Source organism: Vanellus vanellus (assembly GCF_965231255.1).
Source record: "Vanellus vanellus genome assembly, chromosome: 13".
Taxonomy (NCBI): domain Eukaryota; kingdom Metazoa; phylum Chordata; class Aves; order Charadriiformes; family Charadriidae; genus Vanellus; species Vanellus vanellus.
Window position 1 is genome coordinate 10,247,778 of NC_138918.1, and position 22,405 is coordinate 10,270,182.

Below are 22,405 nucleotides of genomic sequence, written 5' to 3' on the forward strand. Positions count from 1 at the left end.
TGGGGCTGAAGAGGGGAAGTTTGGGTTTGTGTTGGAGGGTGGGGGACCTGCTGTGAAGTGATGCTTTGGAACAGTTTGCTGAGGAGCTTTAACAGGAGAAGCTAAGAGGAAAGCCTCGCTGCTTTGGAGCAAGGGCATTCGGAGTAGCTTTGGTCTGTGTTGCTGTCCCCGTTTTTAGCAGTCAGCTATAATAAAGTATTCTTAACTGGATGAGTGGTGACTAGTACATGTGGCTCCTAGTAACGCTAAATCCACCATGCTTTGTAATAAGGTTCTAACGCCTGGGGTATTCTGCCTAAAAATAGCAAAAAAAGGATGGCTGTTAAGGGAAATCTAAATCAGAAGGAAACAAATGGCTTTTAATCTTTCCCTCTGTTTCAGAGTGAAGGATGCCGAGGAAGAAGAAGCCCACAGAGGGCCTGGACTCTCGAGGTCAGGATGGAGAGGAAGAGGAGGAAGAGAAGAGGAACCCAGCCAATGCCAAGAAGCGCAGTTTTGTGGACGCGTTTATTGTTATATCTGACAGTGATGGTGAGGTCAGTGATGGGCTTGTGGTGTCCAGAGCCTGTGTCCAGCTGCTGCAGGAGAGTGCCCCAGTATCCCATGCTGTATGTGCTGGGGTCAGGCTTTGCGCAGAGGGTATTGTGCTGTTCCTTTTCTTACATATGAGATGAATCAAATCCTATTTGACTAGGAAATGAATGGTGTGCTTCGTGAGGGTGAGTTATGAGTCTGGGATTTGATAACCAAATCCTCTCAGAACTGAATTTGAAACGTAATTTAAAAGTAACCTTTCCTCAATCCCTTTACAAATCTTTTTTTCATAATTTTTATTTGATTGATTTCCAGCTAAACCATAGAAACATGATTCTGTATTATGTGCAAATAGATAAGAAAATGATTCAGAACACAGGCTTGCGAGTAGCTCAGACACAGCTGGTGTCTGGTAAACTCATCCTGAATTACAGAAGCCTGAGTTTTTAACCCACTTCCATAGGGTGTAAAGGTGAATTGCGGCACGGGTGTGCATGGCTAAGACATAAAGGCTCAGATCAGTGATCCCTAGCGTCGTCTTACAAACATCAGCCTTACCCTAAAAGATTGAAATGTTTGTGCCTGTTACACTGGTGTTGGGATGAGTGCAGGAACTCCTGCCTGGGGGAAACCCAGAGCCCTAAGAATTTGTCCTCAACTTGAGGTACACAAGAGGAAATTATTAGAATCAATCTTTTATGTATGACTCTTAAGGCTTTGCTCTGTCTTGCTGGTGATTGGGGATCCTAAGCTGCTTTTTGTAATTCCACCATTTTCAAAAGCATTTCAGTTCACTCTCAAGCTGTAGATCTTAAATCAAGTCTCTTTCGCTCCCACATCTGCAGTGTGCTCCTCTACAATAAGGCGATTATCATGTGAGGAGGGGAAAAGCACTAGAAATAAACAGTAAAAAGCTGTAGGGCAAATGATATTGGATGTTTTTTCTTCGCATTGTCTGAGTTCTTTCCCATTGGGAAATTCCCTGAAAGAAATGGAACATATGGCAGTAATAGTTCAGGGGGGTTAAACCCTTAGCTCTGCAATATGCTAAGTTAACTTCAGATGTCTGCTGCATCACTGGCCTCTATTGTGAAACCTATAAGGAAAAAAGAAATCAGCAGCTATAAGAGCTGCTGCAGTACATAAAAGATCAGGACCTGTTATTGTCTGCAATTATTCATCTCAATGTGCACGTATCTGAAAAAGAGGAAACAAACGTCTCTTAAAACACATCTATAAAAAGGTTAGGCTCCCTGACTGTTCTGTAAGTTTGTCTATAAACAATAAATTCTGATGGCATAATCGGTCATATTACAGAAAAGGATATGCTCAGAGAGGCCGTTAAAGAGCCAATTAGGTTCTGTTTAAGTGACAACAGTTCAGTCAGTTGAATGAGTGGATTTATTCAGTTCAGTCTCTTTCTTTCTGTGAGTCATCAGCTTCCAGATCCAGTGCCACAGTCTCTTGTCGTGTTGTTTTCTGCAAAATCAAACCCAAAAATGTGATTTACTTGGGATCTCAAAAAAATAACTGTCTGGCTTCTGTAACTGTCTCAGCTCTTCAGCGTACATCAAGTTGAATTTCAATTTCGAACCTTGTAACTGTTGTTCTTGCTCTGGTAAGACCTTGTTATGTGTTTGAGAAGAGGTGTGGGAAGCTCAGATCAATAGCAATTTTAGAGAACAATACATTCTCAATTAATCTTGCATCTGTTAGGACATGGTTCCTTATGAATCAAAAGCTACAAGGACAATTTGGGCATCATTGATTCGATGGCTTTCTTCCTTGGCAGTCTCTTGGCAGGTATCTATAGAACAAGTCCCTAGTTCTGCTTCCAGACCAGCAGATCTTGTAGCAGCTGCACCTGGACAGCCTCCAGCTTCTCACTTTTGATGATCTTTGGCAGACTGCCTCTCCCAGGAATTTTTCAGTCATGCTGGATTATCAAGCTCATCCATGTTATTTTGCCAAGTTTTCTTTCTTTGCTCATGTCTATGCTGTGGCATCTGCAGAGCTGCATCAGAAGGAAGTTTTCTGGACGTGGGGCTTTCTGATCTCTGCTATATATATAATCCTGGATTCGGGGAATGCTTCTCTTTTTTTGGGAAGGGTCAGACAAAAAAAGAACAGTCTCCCTGGCTTTGTGGAAACAAGAGGAGATGACCTTCTTTGTGCAGACTGTGTCTCTGAAACACAGTCATGACGAGCGAGCAGAGTGGTTCCTGTATCTCCTGACTGTTTAAATCCTGCGAGGAATTGGTTGCCCATGCCAGAACATGGGTGGTCATTCACAAATACACAATATTTCAAATAGTGCCCAAGAAAGCTCTCTCCTGGTCTGTCTCATGAGCCTCCTGCTTCAACTGGCCTGTTGATAAAGAGTCTTTGACCCCCAAGGTTTTCTGAAGCAATGTCTGAAAGGTGATGGTCACCCAGCAGGAGGCCTGGCCAAGCCAGAGCATTGAGCACTGCCAGAGGCTCAGTAGTTGGGCTAGGAGATTTGACTGATCTGCAGCCTTCAATGCAGTTGATCACAAAATGCTGCTGATCTGCTGTGGGACTTTTTGGAAGGGTCTGGTTTTCCTCAGTAGATCCTTTAGGAGCTTTGAGAGCACCTGCCTCCACTTGTAGAGTTTGCATGAAGTCTCACAGGCTCTTTCTGCCAGATTCATCAGCTGTCAGCCCTTGGGGAACATTAAAAGACTCCAGGGTGATGGTGCCATCTATTTCTGCACGGCATCCACGGCCTGTATTCCCTTTGCTGTGCAACATCTCTTTGCCTGACTATTCCTGTGTTTGGAGATACTTGCAGTCTGGGTAAATAGCAGCATGTGTTCATGTTGGTTTTCATAGAAAGAGGGAGGTGTGTTTGGGCATCAGCTAGAATAGCTGGCCACTGCCCTGTCCTGTTCTCCATCAACTGTGGCAGGGGGCACTTGTCTTGTGACCAGCCATGGCCTGAGGGACATCTTGCTGTGGAGAAGACGGTGCTGGAAATGTCACAGCTAGGATGGCAGTGCTCACCTCACACCGCTGACCATCTGGACGAAGCAGAGCCATGCGGGAGTATCACTGCAGCACCCCGCTGTTCCTATGGGCTCTGCTGTGGTACCAAGGGAGATGGTGCCTCCAGTTCCCAGAGGAGAATGCAGTGCGAGCGTGCTCTCGAGGAGGCTTCGTGGCTCTGCTGCGCTCACTCCTCGGAAATCGGATTGGTCTGTATCCAGGCTCCTTGCAGCCTGGTAAAAGCCCTTTTTTCTACAGAGGCCTCGCTCCCGTGTGTCAGGAACTACACGTCTGGCATGAGCCCCGTTGCGTCTCGTTGTTCAAGTCTCCACTTCCAGCAGGTTTGTTCTAATGAGCTGAAAGACAGAGCAGAGCTGAAACAGATTCTGAACTCAAGTCAGAGACTAATAAAGTAGGGTGCGATATTAATTTCAGCAGCAGCCTTGGCTAGAGCCAAACGTGGCACTTCCAACATCTAATTGGCTTTTAAAAATAAATTAGTCTGGTTTTCATCTGCGTATTTCCCATGCAGGACGCGTGGTGTTTGGCTGTGCCCTATTGTTACATGGTCCCAACTGCCGTTGAGCAGTAAAATTACCCAGACCTTTTGACTTTGCAGTCTGCACTGTTAGCTATGGAGACATTTTTCTATAGCCTTTCCTTCCCTGTGTCAGTAGAGACTGATTTCTGTGGTTTATGATGGGATTCAAGGGAGCAGGATGTGGGAGGCTGGCTACTGACTTCCATTTATGGGCTTTTAGAAGCGAATGGAGCTGTATCTGTTTCTGCTGGCAGAGTCAGTTTCTTAAGTATGTGCAAAAGCATTTTTAAAATGAGAATTTGATTTCCTGCTGTCTGGTGAAACCAAGCAGGTTAAAAAAAACAAGGAAGAAGAATAGTGGCTGCTTTCCACTAAATGTGTAGGGAACTTTGGAAACCTGTCTTTTTCTTGATCTGTGTACAATGCTGACAGTGAAATTGCTCATAAGAGAGCATCATAAATTAAACTGCAGAGCCTGACACACAGGAAGAGAATTCAGATTCCTTCTGGCCATTATGCTTTAAACTGACGGCAAAGGAGGAGAGACGCTATCCAGGCTGGCACTGCGCAGAGGTGCGCAGTTCCCACCTCGCCTCCGCTATAATAATTAGTTTCCCCTGGAAGTTGTGTGTTGGAGATGACCTTGTAACTAAGAGTATTGGCTGCAGTTTGGGAATATTTTAATTGATTAAGATTATTTTTGGACTAGTGATCTTATTAGAAAGGCAGTTGGTTGAGTGGCCCCCTGAGTTCCTATTATCCTTGTAGACAGATGAGCATTAAAAGGTTGGGTCAGAAAGAGCAAGCCCTGTTGCCTTCTCTGAATTTTCTTGGCCCCTTCTGTTTCTACCATCCTTGCCTTCATTTATGCAGAGCACTCTGGGGCCTGCGGGGCTCTCTCCCAGCAGAGGTACAAACACCCATAAATCCTAATTAAAAGGTATGTTTTATTTTCTGGGTTTAAAAATAAAGAAGATTTAAGAATTCTTGGAATTGAGATGTGTGTGTATATTTTGGCCCATCAGGATTAATTGGATTTGCTTCAGTGGTTCGCTGTACCGTGGCAGTTCGGTAGAATGCTGCTAAGCAATTTAAACATCTTTCTCAAATGTATGAGGTTCATACAACACGTGTCCTGCAATAATTTTGCTCCTGCCACTGTTGCAAATGTCGAGATTCTTCAGGACCCAGCACAGGGAACCGAGGCGTGTACTTGGCTGCGTGGTGAAACCGGGCAGCCCGCCTGGCACTGGGCATGCTGTTCCCCTCCAAGCCCCGGAGGAGTTTGAGCCCTATCTTGTCCTGTGGTTTGAGCCCTGTCTTGTCCTGTGGTGCATATTGTAAACGTGTGTCTCTGTGCACAGAGCAGACAATGGCAGCCGTGGAAAGTTTGGTGTGCTCATAAATCACATCCGTGCCCTGGAAGAGAGCTGCAGATGAGAGTGTCAGGGTTGACCTTCCAGCAAGTGCAAGAGTGATGAGGGGAAGATTGATGCCTAGAGAGAAGATCTGGGGATTTACAGAGCCTGCTAGGATTAAATTGCCCCTGTCTTAAGCTGGAGTAGGTTTAGCACTGTTAGGCAGGGCTTTGGGGGAGAGTGGGAGAGCTGTTGCTTAACCTCATCCAGCATATAATCCTAGTGTGATCCTGATACGATCCCACAAACCGTTCCCCGCTCCCTTAAGATGTGAGCTGCCCACAAGGTCAGTGTGTGGCTGCTGCTGCAGACCAAGGCAGGGCAATTTGGAGTAGAACTTGTGGCTTATGGAAAACTGGAGAAGGGTGACATGCCAGGGCCCTGGAGGAGAGAGGATTTCACCTGCTGAGCATGAGCTAGGCAGACTCAGAGAGCATCCATCTTCTAGCAAGAGCAAATCTGGCTGTGCAGCAGCCTTTTGGAGACACAGGGGTGGATCTTAGAAATGGGGTACCAAAACCAGGCTGAGTGAGGATGAGAAGGAATCAGTCAAAGGAAAAAACCCTTAGGTGCGAGTATGAGCATGTGTGGGGCCTTGCTGAGCATGATTGCTGCCTTGTTGTGAGCTGATTCTTAAATCAGTGGAAGTGAGGAATGGCATAGGTATTAGGGCATGTTAAAGCTGTAATGTATTAGGGTTTCAGGAAACCACTTAATAGTACATCTTGCAAAATCTTAGTTGGATAAATAATTCAATTTGGTCTATATAGTGACATTCCTGGACTGAAATCCTGCTAAAAGACTGTCAGCAAAAGCTGGTGATGAACAGAAGAGAGGCTCATTTGGGGGAGATGTAAAGCTGAGGCCAAGAGGATCAATATTAGGTCTGTGTGTGTTTTAACATCCTCATTAATGATCTGTAAGAGGGAGCAAGTGGTGTATATACATTAATGGAATCTACAGATAACACTAAAGCTGGAGATGTCTTGAACAAAACTCAGCGTAGAGGCGCAGCCCAAAGGACTTCACGGGTTCAGAAACACGGGCAATGGGCAGCAGAAATTGATTAATTGCATTAAAGTAGCCCAAGCCACGTGCCCTACCTTGAAGCCACCCTCCTGGCATGGGAGGCGGTGTGAGGCACAAGTGTGCGGCCAGTTTGCCGTGAGTGTCACAGGCAGCAAAAACAACTGCAGCTGCAGACGGAGCTCCGTGAACCCCTTTCCTGGCCAGGCATGGGTCTCTGCCTGAAACACTGAGTTTGATTCTAATCCTACCTGATTTAGAGAGACAAATTGGAAGGGGTCCAGTACCAGCCTTCGGTAATGTGTACGCCCTCGCTTAAGCCGCTAGGACAGCAACTTGCATAAATGTGTGCCAATTAAGCCTGTGACCATTCTTGTTGCAGTCCATGTGCTTAAAGCAGCAAGCACTTAGGTTGTTCATGTGGGTATTATTCCGGGAGGCCTTGAGACAACAAATTTCTGTAATATTAAAGCTTCAAAAATGAAACGCTTGTGGGAATACAATGAGAGAATAACACCAGGAATAAATACAGCTGGCTCTCCTGTCCTCGGGGTGCATTAGCATGAGTCCCCAGAAATGGCTAGGATTCTAGTTTTGGTCACATAAAATTGTCTGGGAAGGACACTAGAAGCTGCATGGCAGGAAAAAGTCCTGGCTTACAGGTGTGCGATGTTCAGTTATAAAAAGGTTTTGTTTTTCTGTTTTGAGTGCTTACAAATACCAATGTTTTAGCAAGGCCAAACAAATTCTCTCTAAAATCATGGGCAGCAGGTGCAGTGCATGGTGGTGACTGGCATGAAGTCTATTGTCTCTCCTACTTCTCTGTTTATGTCAGTCTGTAACTCTTTTTGCTCGTTATGCTTATCACACAGCTTTTAATAGTTACAGAATGTGTTTGAATTATGTTTGAAATTCAAATTTCACACAAATAGAGGCTTGTTCTTGAACCAGTGTTTGTGTCTGAGTAGTGGGGGGAAGGGGGCTGATAGTATTTCTTACATATTGCATGCACTCACCATATTTTTTTCCATTACAGCAGGAGTCAAAGGAAGAGAGTGGATTGCAAAAGAAGAGAACAAAACAGCAGCTGGATAGAACGAAGTTTGCTGCTAAAAGAAAAATTGCACGTAGGTCTCGAGTGTGGGGCTGGGGAAGTAGACTGGTGCTGAGCAGCTTCTGCTGTTTGTATTAAGAGATTATTTCCCTTGCAGAAAGGCTGCGATGTGGCTGGGGATGCACAGCTCTCGAAGACCCTTCTCAGGGGTAAAATTTGCCTTTCTGAATAGGCAGACTGTCACTTGTTTGCTCCCCAGGCAGCATGTGCGCAGACTGGTGCACTTCCAAAATAAGTATGTGAGGGTGTTGGTACCTCACCGGGTTTCAAAATTGGCTGAAGCTGCTCTGAAAGCACTGTCAGTCACAAACTACTTTCCTGTTCAGGCCCCTCTGCTGCTGCCTTTCCCTGAATCGTCATGATGCTCTGACCCGGCACTCGCAGCTCAGGAAAGATCTGAGTCGCAGCTGACAGTTCTCTGAAATCATCGGCTTGCTGCGCGGGGGCAGCTGGAGAAGCCAGCAATGTTGGGCATCATCAGGAAGGGTGTTAAGAACAAGAGATTTGGTTTACGTCATTTTGCTGTTATATAAAGTGTTGGTGCACCCACATCAACAGCGCTGTGTGTAGTTCTGGTCTCTGCATCTCAAGGACGCTGTGGAGTTAGGGGACATGCAGAGAAGGGCAAGCCAAGCCATGAAGGGGAGGGAGCAGCTGCCTTATGAGGAGCGACTGCAGAGCCTGGGGCTGCTCTGTTAGGAGAGGAAAGTGGGATCAAAGTTCACGTCGGGAAGGCAGTGCCTCAGCTGAACACAGAGCTGTTGTTTACCAGCTTCTACAGCCAGGGTGCAGTCGGTAGAAATAGCAGGAGATAGGTTTAAAACGGGTGAAAGGAAGTAATGCTTCACGCAGCATGTAGTGAACTCCTGGAAGTTTTTTTTTTTTTTTCACAGGAGGTTGTGGAGAGGTCAGTACCAGCAGCTTTAATAAGGGATTAAATGCATTCATGGACAATAGGTCTATAAACAGATGCTAAAGGGAACAGGCTGGGATGTTCCCGCTCATGCTTCGCGCGTAGCATTTCTGAATGCTGGGCATGTACAAGCAGAAGGGACCACTGAGCGTGGCCAGTCTCGCCTGTACTCCCTCTGTAGCACCAGTTGTGAGTGGCCAGGCAGGTGCACCATTGCTCTGCCCCAGCAGATCCACGCTCAGGTTCTTGCACTCTGCAAAGCAGCGAGTGGTCCATTAACAATGTTAAATTCAGAACATTTTAAAATGGGAGAGATGTTGTCTCCTGCAAAACCCAAAGCAATCACTGAACAAAATGGAGCATGCCAGTGCTCCGCAAGCAGCAGCAGTTGGGCTTGTCAGTCCTCAGAGGGCTTGTGTGAATTAAATTGTTTTTAATAGAGGCCTAAGGCCATAGCATGAAACAGCCTGGCTCTTTGTGGGAGTTGAAACCCACTGTGCGTGTCCTGTGTTGAACAAGTAAGATGGCGAAGTCAGAGATGTGGGAAGAGTTCTTCTTTTTTTTTTCTTTTTTTTTTTTTTCCTTTTCTCCCAAAAGAAACAGAACACCAAATAAAAGCTGACCTCCCCCCCCCTTGGAGATGCTGTTAAAATGTGACCAAACATATGGTGCTAAGAACAGGGAGTTGCTGAAGTTGGATGTCTTTGTTGCATTGTTGAGTGCGCTGGGTTTCAGGAGCTGGTGGTGTGCTAAAGGTGTTCGGTGTGCTCCAGAAAATCCGCAGGAGACGGGGGCTGACTCTCTAGCTCTTGTATAACGGAGTTTTGCTGCGTTTCTGGATATTGAAATTCTGGATAATAGTTCTTTCTCTTCCTGGGGCAAAAGCTGCCTTTTTTTTAGTGTGCACGTCTGCCTCCTCGAAGCGCAGGAGGTTGGGGGTGCCCGGCGCCGCTCGGTCGGAGAGCTGTCGCTTGTTTAAGCACGTGTGATGTTGGGTCTGTTCTCTCATTTATGGGAGGCTATAATTAGACTTTTGGTGTTTGCTTTTAGGCAAATTAAGATTTGAAGTAGTAATTATTTTTCTTGGTGTCTTTAAATAAATTCTTTGAATTGCGAGGCAAATTGGTCTTTTGTAAAGATTCGGTGCTTCTGGGTAGAGCAAGTTCTTTCTCCTCAAAACTGGAAAATTTCAGATATTTGCAGGCTCTGGTTATAAAGTGTATCCTCCCATTTTTGCTTTGTTGTGGTTTTATTCATTTTAACCTAAAGCCATAACTAAAATATATCTGTGACGTTTCATCCTGACAGGATAAATGGAAATACAAAACCTTAAAGAAGTCTCTCTCTCTTTTTCCGGAGGAAGTCAGTGCTTTAAAGCACATTTAAATGTTTTTACTGTAATTGCACTTTGGATATGTGGAAATACTGAGATCCCGCATTTCCATTATTTTTGAGTAAATCTCTTATTAGTAAGTGTTAGAACTACAACTAGTGGGGTTTTGCATCTAATTCACTTTGCAGATGTCAAAATGGAACATAAATCGCTTAGCAAATTGCCGTATTAGCATTTAAAAAGGCTCTGAAATGGTTTAATTTGTTTAGGGCTGCAATGTCTTAAAAACAGTTTCTCCCTGACCCCTCCTTCCCATCTGTGGGTTTCTTGGATGCCCTGGTCCCGGGAGAGGCAGTGGGGTTTCACGCTGCGTTGGGATGGATGTGTGGCAAGTGGATTTTGGAGTGTGAGATGCAGAATTCCCAGCTGGACGTGATGGCACTTCCCCACTCGGCAGCAGGGATGGGCTTCTGTGAGGCGGGCGATGTGTGTGAGCAGAGTGTAACGGAGCGTGTCTGTCCAGATGGAGGGGGGTCATTCCTCCCCGGGGCTCCGGGAGCCCCTGCCCCACCGGCACGCTCCGGGAGCATGGCTTGCCTCCGCTGCAGACACAGTGCTCGCTCCTGGAGCACTCCAGGGGTCTTTTTGCACACAGTGGTCAGGGGCTAACGCAACAGTGGAGTTCTAATCATCGTAAATTGTGACCGGCTCAGTCAACATCAAGTTTAGTGGAATGCATTAGCACTGAGAAATGATCAGACGTGGAGCACAAAATACCGCCGGCTCCGGACCGCTCAGCTTAAAGCAGGTCAAGTCTCCTGGAAGGCATGAGCAGTGCTGCTCTTTGCTCTCCCCACTGTAGTGCCAGGTGGATTTAAACTCGAGATTTCCCCGTCTCGTCTCTGGAGCACCTACTCAACTGGAACGTGCGCTAAGTGCATTTTGTTTGTCGCTGGTTTCTTTGCCAGAGGCAGCATTTGTCTGGCACATTCCCTGTCCCCAGAGGGGAAATTGCAGTGCCAGGGAGGGAGAAGAAAACAAAATGTACAGTAGTAACTCGCCAAAATATGTTTCTTTTTATTAAGCTTCATGGGTGTTGATAGCCTGAACTGGTGAACACTCAGGCCCCCGTTTTAATTTAAGCACGTGGAAAGTCTATGTGTTGCGGGCACTGATCACATGGACCGGTTTTCTTGCACGTGTCAGAGTTCGCAGGATCTGGCGTGATTGCTGTGGTGGTTTGGGCAGTGAAACAAATCAGTACGCACTTACTGACTGCTTGGGAGGTGTTTGGTGTTGTGGAAATGTCGTGTATTACTGCTGATCTTGGAGACGGGAGCCTTCTTCATACTGGGCTGTCGTGTGCTTTCCATTAAAGGATGCATATTTTTTTTCCTCCGGTCCCTCCTGGCTGTAACATCATAGAGTGACTTTGTCCAAGGACAAAAGATCCCCACGAGCCCTGAGTGCACTGCAGTCTGCCTTCACTTCAACCTCTTTCTTAATTTTGAAAGAAATTAAAAAAAAAATCCCACCACCACCAACCCAACCTAAACCGAAGTGCTGATTTAGTAGGACATGTAAAGGAATCTATGGCTGGTAATCGGAACACTCCAAAAATGCTTCAAATCCTGCTTGGGTGGGGGAGGACCAGCCTGCCATTAGTGACGAGGTGGGGGAAGGGCAAAGCAAAGCCAAGCCTGCTGCTGCGTGGATGCACCTCAATGCAGTCCTGCTGCGATGCGCGGGCTGTGCTAAGGCCAGTGCATCCCCGGCTGCTTTGAGGGAAGCTGCGCTGCTGTATTTTGGTGGCAGCTGGTAGGAAGAGGATGGGTTAGAATATGGGAGCTTGCAACTTCTGAACATGTCTTTATCTGGGGAAACGGCTGTCTCGAAACTGGCTGCAATGAAGGAATGTTTTGTGCTTGGGCGGCCTTCCTGTTCAAATCGCGTCTCTTAAAGCTCTTCTAGCCCATCAGAGAGCAAGCCTTTTGGTTCATGCATGAGATGGCGCGTGCAGGATTCTGCCTGAAGGAGGGAGCGGTTTTTGAAGGAAATCTGTCAATTTGTTTTGAGTGAGAAGATATATTTTTCAGCTCCTGAGAGTGCTGTTGAGTTGTTTTCCAAGCTGCACTCCATTCTGCAGGCATTGTATATTTTAAGCATAGTGAAAGTGTTGGGTTGAGTCTAAGTAAATTAGTGTTTTCCAAAGTAACTAACTGCGTTGTTTCTAAATAGCCAGTCTCAGCTTCTGGTTTGCTCTGAGTGAGGAGTATTTCAGGAAGAAATTTTCTGCTGAAATAGCAGTTACAACTGTAGGAAACCTGTTTCCCATGCATGACTGACTTGGTGATGCAGTGAAGTGGTGATGTGAGCAGAAGGGGGATGTATGCATGTGAAAGATCCTCCATAATACCACCGAGCAAGTAACATTATCCTCCACAGAGCTTTCCACCTGCGGCTCAGGGTGAACAACATGTAGCTCTTTTGCTCTTGGGTAGGTCTCCTGTGGTATTGCAGGTATCTGCATGTCACAAGGCAGCGAGACGTGTTCTTTGACTAGTAAAAAAGTGTCTTAAAGAAGTGTTCTTTATCCTGTCTTGCTGCTGAGCCTATCCTATATAAAAATGAGCACGCTCTGGAAACCTGTCCTTTTCCTCTCTCCTTGAACATGTGTTCTGCAGCTGTAGAGTGAGTTGTTTGATGAGGGCAAATAAAACGTCCTGTTGCAGTTACTATACCTAGGGAGTCGGAGTTTAGATTGCTTTAGAAACCCTGACTTGGGTTACCTTTTTCATTTAGTGTTGCCTGCTCAGCTTTTAGTGGCACCTTTTCAGGAAAGCTGAGGTTTAGATGTTTTGCTCTGCATTCCTCCTGGGGAGGTGGGACCCTTGGACATTTCTCCCAACATGTTGAATAGACCTTTGGTGTTTACATACACCCACAGCTGTGACTTAATATCCTTTTTCTTCTTCTGTAGAGATGACTGAAGAGGAACAGTTTGCACTGGCCCTGAAAATGAGTGAGCAAGAAGCCAGACAAGTGAACTGTCAGGAAGAGGAAGAGGAGGAGCTCTTGAGGAAGGCCATTGCTGAGAGCCTTAGCGTAAGTATGCTTCTGTGAAGAGGCTTACTAGGGTTCTTCAGCAACGTTGCTTTCTGTGCTTGCTTTGCCATGCTGCACAAAAGAAGGTTTTACTGGGGGCTGAGCTCTTTCCAGTGCAAGCTGGAACTACAGCAGTCACAGAATAGTTGTTTTGTGCCATTCCTAGTGAGAGGCGTAGGAAGTCTAACCTCAGCTGTCCCCTGTTTTTGATCCCACAGTTCTGATCTGGGACGGGGGTGTTCTGCAGTCCGAGTGACTGTTTGCTGGGGGAGCCCTTGCTCTGCTCATAGAGAACATGCCACTTGGAGAATCAACCTTTTGTTTTCCAGAGCTGTCAGCCCTCAGACTCTTCTGATGCAACTCCTCAGCTGTCTGCAGAAGCGCTGGGCACGCGAGGCCAAAGCCAGCCCGCCGAGAAAGAAGGCTCTGAGATCCTGGGAGGTCTGGCGTTTTGCCCTGACACCTCTCTCTCCGAGTGCAGCTCCCACTCACAGAGCGCCAGAGCTGATGGGAACGGACAGATGGATGTTGCCCGGAGCCCCCTGGTAGTGTTGAGGAGGTTAAGCCAGGAAATCGTTGAAAGCTCACTAGTATCCAGCATAATCGTGTCTCCGGGGAAGAGCCAGCCTGTGACAAGGTCAAGTGAAAAGCCTTCCTCACCAGCAAAAAGTGATTCTAGTTACGTCTTACCCAGCACTCTCGGAGAGGACCTCATCTCTTTGAGTCCCACCTTTGGCAGAGTGACTTCAGGCTCCTGGCGACTGACACCTCGGAGACTCTTCACAAGCACCTCCAGCTCTTCCGAAGCAACAGGCCACGAACCAAAAGAGCAGCCCCTGCCCTGCACTGGCCATTCTGTGGGAGAAGCCAGTGCCGGGAGCTCACCCACGCTCTGGAAGAGCTGGAAGGTGGAACGGTGTGGCAGCCCCAGGAGGAGTGGTGGAGGAGTGGGTACCAAGCACACCTCACAGCCTGGACATGCCGCCAAAGGCTGTGTTGCCACAGAGCAAGCAGAGCAGAATGAGGTGCCTGACAGTACCCTTGAGCTTTGTGTGCTGAATGAGGTGGAGGAGAAGCACAAGCAGGAGGAGGCTAGAGACACAGTGCACTATTACTGGGGCATCCCCTTTTGCCCCAAAGGGGTGGACCCCAACCAGTACACCAAAGTCATCTTGTGTCAGCTGGAGGTTTACCAGAAGAGCCTGAAGCAGGCTCAGAGGCAGCTATTGCATAAGAAGGAGTTTGGTAACCCAGTTGTGCCCAGTTCTTCCTTGAGCCAAAACGAGCTTGGGAAAGGAGAGCAGATAAGCAAGGAGAATGGCATTGCTGATGATACAGAAGACGGAGACCCAGACAGGCAGAAGGAGTCCAAGAGCATGACCTGGCTCCTCTCTTCAAAGAGGAAGGAGGCAGAGAGTCCAGGGCACAGCATGGAAGAAGAGAAGAATTCCACTTCTGATGATGAACCTACTACCAGCTACTGCCAGGTAAGAGCTTTGCCACTGAGCAAAGGATGAACAGTCCTGCTCTTCTGTCCATTTTAGGATTCAGTCCCTTCTGCAAAACAGACAGTGCTGTTTAATGCTCCTCTTAAATTTAGGGACTTCCTCCCCTAGCCACACAGCTTGCTGTGAAAGGGAGAGGAAAAGCATACAGGCTGGTACACGGCTCACAAATGGTGGAGGCCATCGTGCAGCCTGGCAGTCATCCATTAATGCACCACTGAGATAAGGACAAGTCAGCTGGAAGTCTTTCTCAAAAGGGTGTAGCCCGGCAGTGCGTCAGGGTAGCGAGCACAGAGATGATGCTGACCACCGCCAGCTCTGGCAAAACAGCTTATAAACTTGTGGCCGTGTGGGGAGCTCTGCGTTTTCCTTTGCAGACAGAAATGTGGCTTTTGTCCTTGCAGCGCAGCCATTTCTTTTTGTACCTATGTGCTTGTCCGCGTCCATACGTGCTTCACCCTTGCAAGTGCTCTTTTCCCTTGTGGTCCTGCAGTTGTGTCTGGGAGAGGCTCTGCATGCTCGCAGGCATCTTGTGCCTGCCTGGGGTGATCTGTCATCACGGCGGTGCTCATCGTCCTTGTTCTGATGGTTGGGCACCTTCTCTCTGGCTTGCTCGTTGGGTCTGCTAGACGCTAGGTGTCAGCCTCTGTCTCCATCAGGGCTCTCTTGTTGGAGCGGAAGGCAGCTTTCTGTCATTGCTAAGTTTAAACAGATTGCTAGTCAGATGAAGTATTTATTACTGCTGTATTTTAGGTTTGTGTCAGCCTTTTCCAACCCTCATTTTTCATAATGACTTCACTCCCGGATCATTGTATAACTTTATCTTCTCTATGACTGGAGCCTCGGCTCTGTTGTTCCTGTTTTCAAGTGTATTTGATCATTTACCCTGGTGTTAGAAAGATACTTAACTTGTTTTGTGATATTTATATTCTGTCTTGTAATATTGAACACTTAGGAAAAACGTCATGTCTGCATTTTCTGGTTGCAGAAAAAGTGCAGAGCAGCCTGTGCTGAAATGTGACTTTTCATGACAGTGCTTTGGCTTGGGTTTAGCAGATATAGATTTAAACAAGCCTGCAGAGGTGACCTGCAGAGGAAGGAAAAAGACTTGTGCCCTTTTTCATTTCTTTAGGATAAATACAAAAGACCTGAAAGGTTCTTAAGGCAAACTGCTTTTTTTGCTCTGTGTCTTTTCCTTTGGAAATAGAGGTGGCATTAATCTGGAAGATTGGGGTGACTGCAGGTCTGTGGAGGTGTACGCTAGAGCCTTTGGAAAGCTACAGCAGCTGGGAAGGGCATGAACTTTTAATCAGCATTGGAAATTGTGGGGTATTTTTTTTATATTATCTGTTTAATGCTAATACCTAATTAATTCTTGGGGAGAAAAGAGGTTTTAGTGGTGCTGTGTGGGAACTTGTAATGTACTCATCCTGACCACAAGAGCTGTCTCAGAGCTATAGCGTGTATGTAGATGTAGTCTTTCTGATATTTTTCAGGTGAAAAGATAAGGAAGGGGGAAAGGGAGCAGACTTTAAAATTTCAACTCTAGCCCCAAATTCTGCCAGTCTTTTATTTACTTGAGAGAAAATAATTTCTAAATGCCCTTTCATCTGCCTTATCACTCCCAGCTTGAGAGGTTGCTCCCTTCTCTCGCCTCTCCGTGCAGTCGCACACTGAGGACAGCGCAGGTGATTTACTTGCAAGATCGATATGTTTGATGTTTGCTTGTGCCTTGTCTCCATTTTTTTCCTTCTATCAAATACAATTCCACGGGCAGTGACAAAGGAGAGGCCCAGAGCAGTCGTGTCCCTGGTGTACTGCATCGTTTGGAGACCCTGCTGTGTGCTACCAGGGCTGCTTTGCTGGTAGGGACGGTGGGAGATTTTAGGCTAGAAACCATCCATGGGGACTCAAAGCTGTACTTGAAAAGGCTTTTCTTGTGCTATACCAGTGAAATGAAGGTGCAGATGCTGTGCTCCAGGGAGCCTGCCCTTACCCCAGCTTTGAAACCCTCACCTGGAGCAGAGACCTTCCACCGTGGCAGTGACCAACTGCTGTGACTGCCACCCCCAGCTAAGAAGTGTTTGTACAGAGCAAATCCTGGTTGTCAGGGAATCTCATAGCCTGTGAACCTGCGCTAACGAACTTCAATGCTAATAGAATCAATTCCTCCATAGCCTTTTGAATAAGGTTAGGGGGCTCTTGGTCTTTAAAATATTCATAGGGAAAAGACCCAATTCTGTGGAGAGTTAAGAGTCTGGTAACCTGAATCAATGCCATACTTTAAAATATATGTATTAGGACAAACAGAAACATGGCCCAGTATTCGTGACCAGGGCAGAGGCATTGTTAAGATATGTACAGTTCAGGAAAAAGAGAAATAAAAATAAAGGAGGAGGTGTGGTATTTTATGTTAATGATGAGTTAGGCTGTGAAGAAATAAAGAACAGCATAGATAAAACAGAATATTTGGGGGTTGGAGTCACTTCAGGGAAATCTGGCAGGAGGCTTTGTTTTGGGGCTTGCTAGGGAAGTACATCAGCCATCTAGGAGTGGAGCTGATCGAAGCTGAAACCTATGGTGGAAATCAAACTCAGAGTTTAATAGACTCGAGGAAGGGGGAGGAAAACCCCTTGGATTTCTTTGAGAACTAGCATGAGAAATCGCAGGCCTGACGGCAAGGGCTGCTAATAAACCGTTGTAATTCCACCTGATTAGAGAATGGCAAGTGTAACGTGTACACTGAAGAAGAAGAAAGGGATCTGGGTAATGACTGGCATGTTAGCCTGACCTCGGCAGTGCATAAGGCTTTTGAACAAATTTTAAAGGAAAGAGTAAGTGGAGTTGTAGAGCTAAATGAAAAATGGGATAAAATACACACAGATTTACGAGCTGTAGATTGTGCAGGTTAATCTGTTCCCTCTCTTTGATGGGACAGCTGATTTCCCAGCCAAGAAAAACGCAACAGATCTTATCTACACGAAATTCCAGAAAAGTAGTTCTCGTGGTTGAACACCAGCTGTACCAGTTATCAGGTCATCCCAGCTCAGGCAAATAGATTTTAAACTGGAATTAGGTGAGGTCTGCTGGGGTGCTTGAGGGAGTGCAAGGGCGCACTAAAAACCTTGGGTAGTTTAGCTCAGCACAAATGGAGATGGAGGAGAGCTATGGTTGCTACCTACAAGTACATCAGAGTAGATGCTAGGAACAGGCAGAGGCTGTGGAAAGTGATGAACAAGGTTGCCATGAACGGATGGGTACGGACTGTCCAGGGACATGTCTGGGCAGCAAGGTAACAAAAAGTACTGCCAGGTGTTATTGCAGGGAGCTGCTGAAACACCTTACCAAAAAGAGTGATGGAGGCAAAAAGCTGACTAGTTCAGGATGGATACTCCCAGTTCGCTGTGTACATCATTTTATATAATATCAGAATTTTCCTTTCCAGGCCTCCCAGGTGCTGTCTGCAGAGGATGTGCATGAAGATGGAGAACCCATGCAAATCGCGCAGAGGTGAGGAGGGTGATATCAGAGTGTGGGTCCCACAGGCTTGCTCTGGTGACCTGGGCTCTTCCACTCTCCCAGGAGCATTTTGGGGTGCAGTCTCACCAGGGCTCACTGCAGAGCCTGGCAGCAGGGCTTGCTGGAAAGGCTGTTGCAGTCACTGCTGTCAGGTGTCTCTGGAAATGCATGCCTTTGGAGCAGCGTGGGAGAGAGGTGGGACACAACTGGGGAGAAGAGATCAGTTATTCTTGTTACTTTATAAAACGTACAAAATGCATCCTAGTACGAATACGAGGACTCGATCTTTGCCCTCTGAAGCTAATGTGACACAGTGCAGTTAAGCTGTGGAGATAGGTAGGTGAGCTGAAGGTGAGTTATAGCACTGTCATCACGTGGTCTGTCTGGGAAGGCGCATAGGCAGGATGGTGGAGGGTTTACTGGATTTCTGTGTGTATTTTTATGTTCTTGCCTTATTGCTGAAGAGGAAACAAGGGAGGAGGAAGCCAGACGGCACTGCCTATCAGCCAAAGATAGAGTGCAGTGCTCCAGAAAAGCCACTTCAGCAGATGACAGGTGTGGGACAAGTCAACATGATTTTCTTCAGATTTAAGCCTACTCCTCTCTTCCTTTTTTTTTTTTTTTCCTTCTTCCTGTGGGATGCAGTTCTGCAGCAAAGGCTCTGGGAGAAGAAGGGCAAATGGGAGAGGATTCAAGGAGCAAGTTACAAGAGAGGGCAGATAATGTCATGTTTTTAATTTGCTGGGTTTTATAATTTAAACCTGCTTTGGAACAAAACTGCCAACTTTCCTCTGATCTAACAGCACTTGGCCTGAGCAGTTAATATCAATATGCAGAGTATGAAAATCCCTCTTGCTTGCGCCTTTCTAACAAGCTTAAAGCTCGCCTTGGGGAGCAGGAGGAACCTGCGGCTGCCGTTGCTGATGAGTCAGTGACAGCTGAGGTCTGAGCTTGTGTGCTCGCATAGAAGGCACCGAGGTGTGCGCTCTGCAGCGCTGGCCCCCCGCTTGCATAAGGCAGAAGGGGCCAGGGCTGAATATGAAAAGAGTGGGACCTTTTCCCTTGGGTGTAGGTGATGAGGTTAGTTTGGGACATTGCCCAAGCTGCCCAGGAGCTCCTGGCTGTCCCCCCTTGGGGCCGGGACGCACCTGAGTGCTGCGGCCCCTCCTTGAGCAGCTGGCACATCTGCAGCAAGGCAAGAAATGGCTGCGGTCTTCGCAGTTTTGTACGCATTAAGTGTTGCCATCTGGCTCCTGGTAATTTGCCAAGCACAGCCCTCTCTCGGGTAAGGCTCCGGCACCCCGGCCGGCTGGCCTCAGCAGCGCTTAATAGGAAAACACGGCTCTGAGCTGTCTGGAGGTAGTGAAGCAGTTTAGGAAGCGGCAGCGGTGAGAAGATGCTACTTTGCTTTCTGCGGGCCGCTCTGCCTGATTGTTTTACGCTTCGTGCGGAGCACGGTAGATTGGGGTTTTAATAAATGATTATAGGCTTTGTTACCAGGAGATAGTTGGTGTAGCAAGAAATGTGGTTTGACTTCAAATTGATTAGCCCATTTTATAAATGTCATAGCAAGTTGTTTTGTGTGAGTTCTTTTGAAGTGAGCCCTGATGTTAGACACAGAGTAAAACATGCTCAGCCTGGATTCATAACAAATGCTTTGAGATGCTTTATTTAGAGGGAAAAGCCACTTGTGATTTCCTATCAGAATTTTGTTATTTATCATAAATCAGCAGTGGCTGTTCTCTCCTCTCTAAGGCCTGTGGTTGAGCTTAATAAATCTTCTATTTGTCAGTATGGGGATTCATGTTTTTAAAGTGTGTTCTTGCATACTTGATCAGACTAATCAGAAAGCCACGCAGTGCGCGGAGCGTGTCAGCATGGGTGCCAGACTTACTCAGCAATGCCTGCCTGTTTCAGAAAGACACTGTGCAGTGTCGGGGGAGGGAAAAAAAAAAAGGAGCAGGTCAAAACGAGAGGAGCAGTACCCGGTGCTGCTTGGAGGAACCGCTGCGCTAATGCTGTTAGGACTTTGCTGCAGGGAAGCCTTGCCTTGTGTTGCATCCATGCTGCTTCTGTCTGCCGTGCGCAGAGGTAAGGAAGAAAATTAGCAGTGTGAGGAGGGAGAGGGTAATGCAGGATAAAGCAAGTCTGTGTGTCTCCTCTCTGAGGAGTTCCTTTCCCGGACGGAAGGAAGCACAGTGCTGGTACCTGTACAACTCCCAAATCTAAGAGTAGAAATCAACAGCCCCACGGTTGTGAGCAGGTATTTTTGCTTCCCTCACATCAGATAGTGGCCCTTTGTGCCTTTTTGTCAAGGGCTTCTAGAAGAAAAAAAAATGTTCACTTGGGGATTTTTACTTAGGACAGCATTTTATACCCATATTTCGCTGTTATCCTGATCATTTCTGGCTATAAGATATTGACCACTTGGAAATTATGGCATTGTCTGCTGTTCTGAACTGCGTGAGACAGGCGGGTGTGTGCTGTCACACCTACTAGATTGGAGATTTATATTATATTTATATTCCAAACAGCATCTCCGTGTTGACCCCACTTGGCAGTAAAAGGAGCCCAGATATTGCAACAGAAAACTCTGCTGAAGAAGAAATCTCTGTTTGTCCAGGTAAGAGGCACTTGAGAATGTTCTGAATTTTGCACCGAAAGCTACACACCTATAAAATTCAGGGAAAAGAACAGAATTTTCAAGTTATTTGAAAAATAAACACCAAGATTTCTTTCCCAGCTCTGTTTATCGGGGCTGAAACTATAGCAGTTTGATTCCCTGGTTTTGGACCTATTTCCTCTAAGACAGTTCAGTGACCAGAGATTGCTGGAGACTTGCTGCTGAAGAGACACCAGGATGTACGTCAGTATGGAGGAATCACTCAAAACAAGGTGTCAGGAGTGGTCTCTTCAAGGCAATCAAGAAATTTTCAGGTTTTTCAGTGTCAAGATATTTGTAAAGCATGACAGCTGAAATAATTTTTGTCTTACAGTAATTAAACGTTTGGGACCAATGAGTTTTTCTTCCTTGGTCTCTCCTACCATGTTTGAGATTTTTCCAGTCCAAGGTTTTAAGTGAGAAAATTAACGAAGAGACCACTCCTGTTCACAAGCAGCTGTAGAGAGAGAGGTCATGGTGGTGCTTGGAGGCATGTTTTGTTGCTAAGGAAGACGTAGAGGTCTAAAGAAGGTGCGACTGCAAGGCAGACCGAAGAACTGAGCTCTCTTTGTCTTGATGAGAGAGAGAGCGAGCTCTATTCGTGCTTTGTCTCTATCCCAGCAAGTGTCCCACGCACTTTTCTTGTGTCTAGTCTCACTCCCCATGAAGCTGCAAAGCTGTGGTGGCTTTGTCCTCGCACTACTGTGCTGTGACTTTTAACCCCTCATCTGGCTGTGTTATTGCGCATTGTCTGATAAGATTTGTGGCAAGTCTAAAAAATGTTTTAAAACTGTGAAAACATTGTTAAGAGATGGGCTGACAAGTTGGGAGATAGTTTGGGGACTGCAAACCTGCGCTGACATGGAGGTGTTTTTCTGCAGAGACCCAGCCGAGTCCACTGGAAGCGATTGAGGCAGAGAGAGAAGAGCTCTGCTTGGGCAGCAGAGATGCACCTATGCAGGTAAAAGAGCCTGAAGTTGAATAAGGGTCCAGTTTCCAATCCTGCCTTCTAGACCTTGGTTCAGCTGGGCTGTGCTAGCGTTTGCCCTTTGGTAGCTGGGAGCTTGGGCTTCTGCTCTTGGGATCCTCACAAATAGTTCCCTCTTCGCTTTTCTTCACTGCTTCATAACTCCACTCCCTTTTGGCTGGGGGCTGCGTGCAGCTGCTTCTGGAGCCTTTCAGTCCTGTAGCTGGAGAGTTGTTATCAATTGCAGCTCATTCTTTTATACCACACGTACTGCTGTGCTGGAGGATGCCATCAGTGTGCTGTTGCTTGCCCAGGCTCAGAGCTGTAGTGCTGTGATGGCTGGCAATGCAGAGGGACCCCAGGAACTGTGAGGGGAGTCCTAGTAAACCTCAGTCACTCATGTTGTGACATGCTTTTCCCTGTTATAGTCTTCTGAACTTTGGTGTTTGTTTCCTACAGACCATCTCCAAGAGTCTAAGGGGAGAGGTTCACCTAGAGACTGGGCTGGGATAAAGATGCCATTGAAGTGTTGAGGGCTGGTGGTGTTTTGCAGTCCAAGCGGAGTGACCTGAGCCCGGGAATCTTAATTTCTGTGCAGTAATAGTTAATAGCAATAGTAAGACAGTGGCATGGCCATCCTCTTACCTCCTGATGCAGATGTGCGCTGTTGTGTGGCTCCTTCCCCCCTGTTGTCACACCTGCACAGCAATTGCTTTGCAGCTGTCGCTGTACCGACATCTGACTTCAGTTCCTGCTTCTGAT

General features: G+C 46.8%; 1 protein-coding gene across 7 annotated transcripts in view; it reads left to right on the forward strand.

Moving 5' to 3' along the window:
• The window catches only part of UIMC1 (ubiquitin interaction motif containing 1), a 39,042-nt gene that overhangs the window by 4,026 nt on the left and 12,611 nt on the right, over window positions 1-22,405 (forward strand). For 6 of the 7 annotated variants that reach the window (XM_082490075.1, XM_082490074.1, XM_082490077.1 and 3 more), the window contains exons 2-8: window positions 382-536; window positions 7,562-7,652; window positions 12,866-12,990; window positions 13,320-14,477; window positions 17,941-18,005; window positions 20,549-20,637; window positions 21,558-21,637. In XM_082490075.1, coding sequence (XP_082346201.1) covers window positions 390-536; window positions 7,562-7,652; window positions 12,866-12,990; window positions 13,320-14,477; window positions 17,941-18,005; window positions 20,549-20,637; window positions 21,558-21,637 — 1,755 coding nt within the window. In that variant the 5' untranslated portion in view covers window positions 382-389. The remainder of the gene's footprint in view (window positions 1-381; window positions 537-7,561; window positions 7,653-12,865; window positions 12,991-13,319; window positions 14,478-17,940; window positions 18,006-20,548; window positions 20,638-21,557; window positions 21,638-22,405) is intronic. The other variant, XM_082490076.1, reaches the window with a different exon arrangement.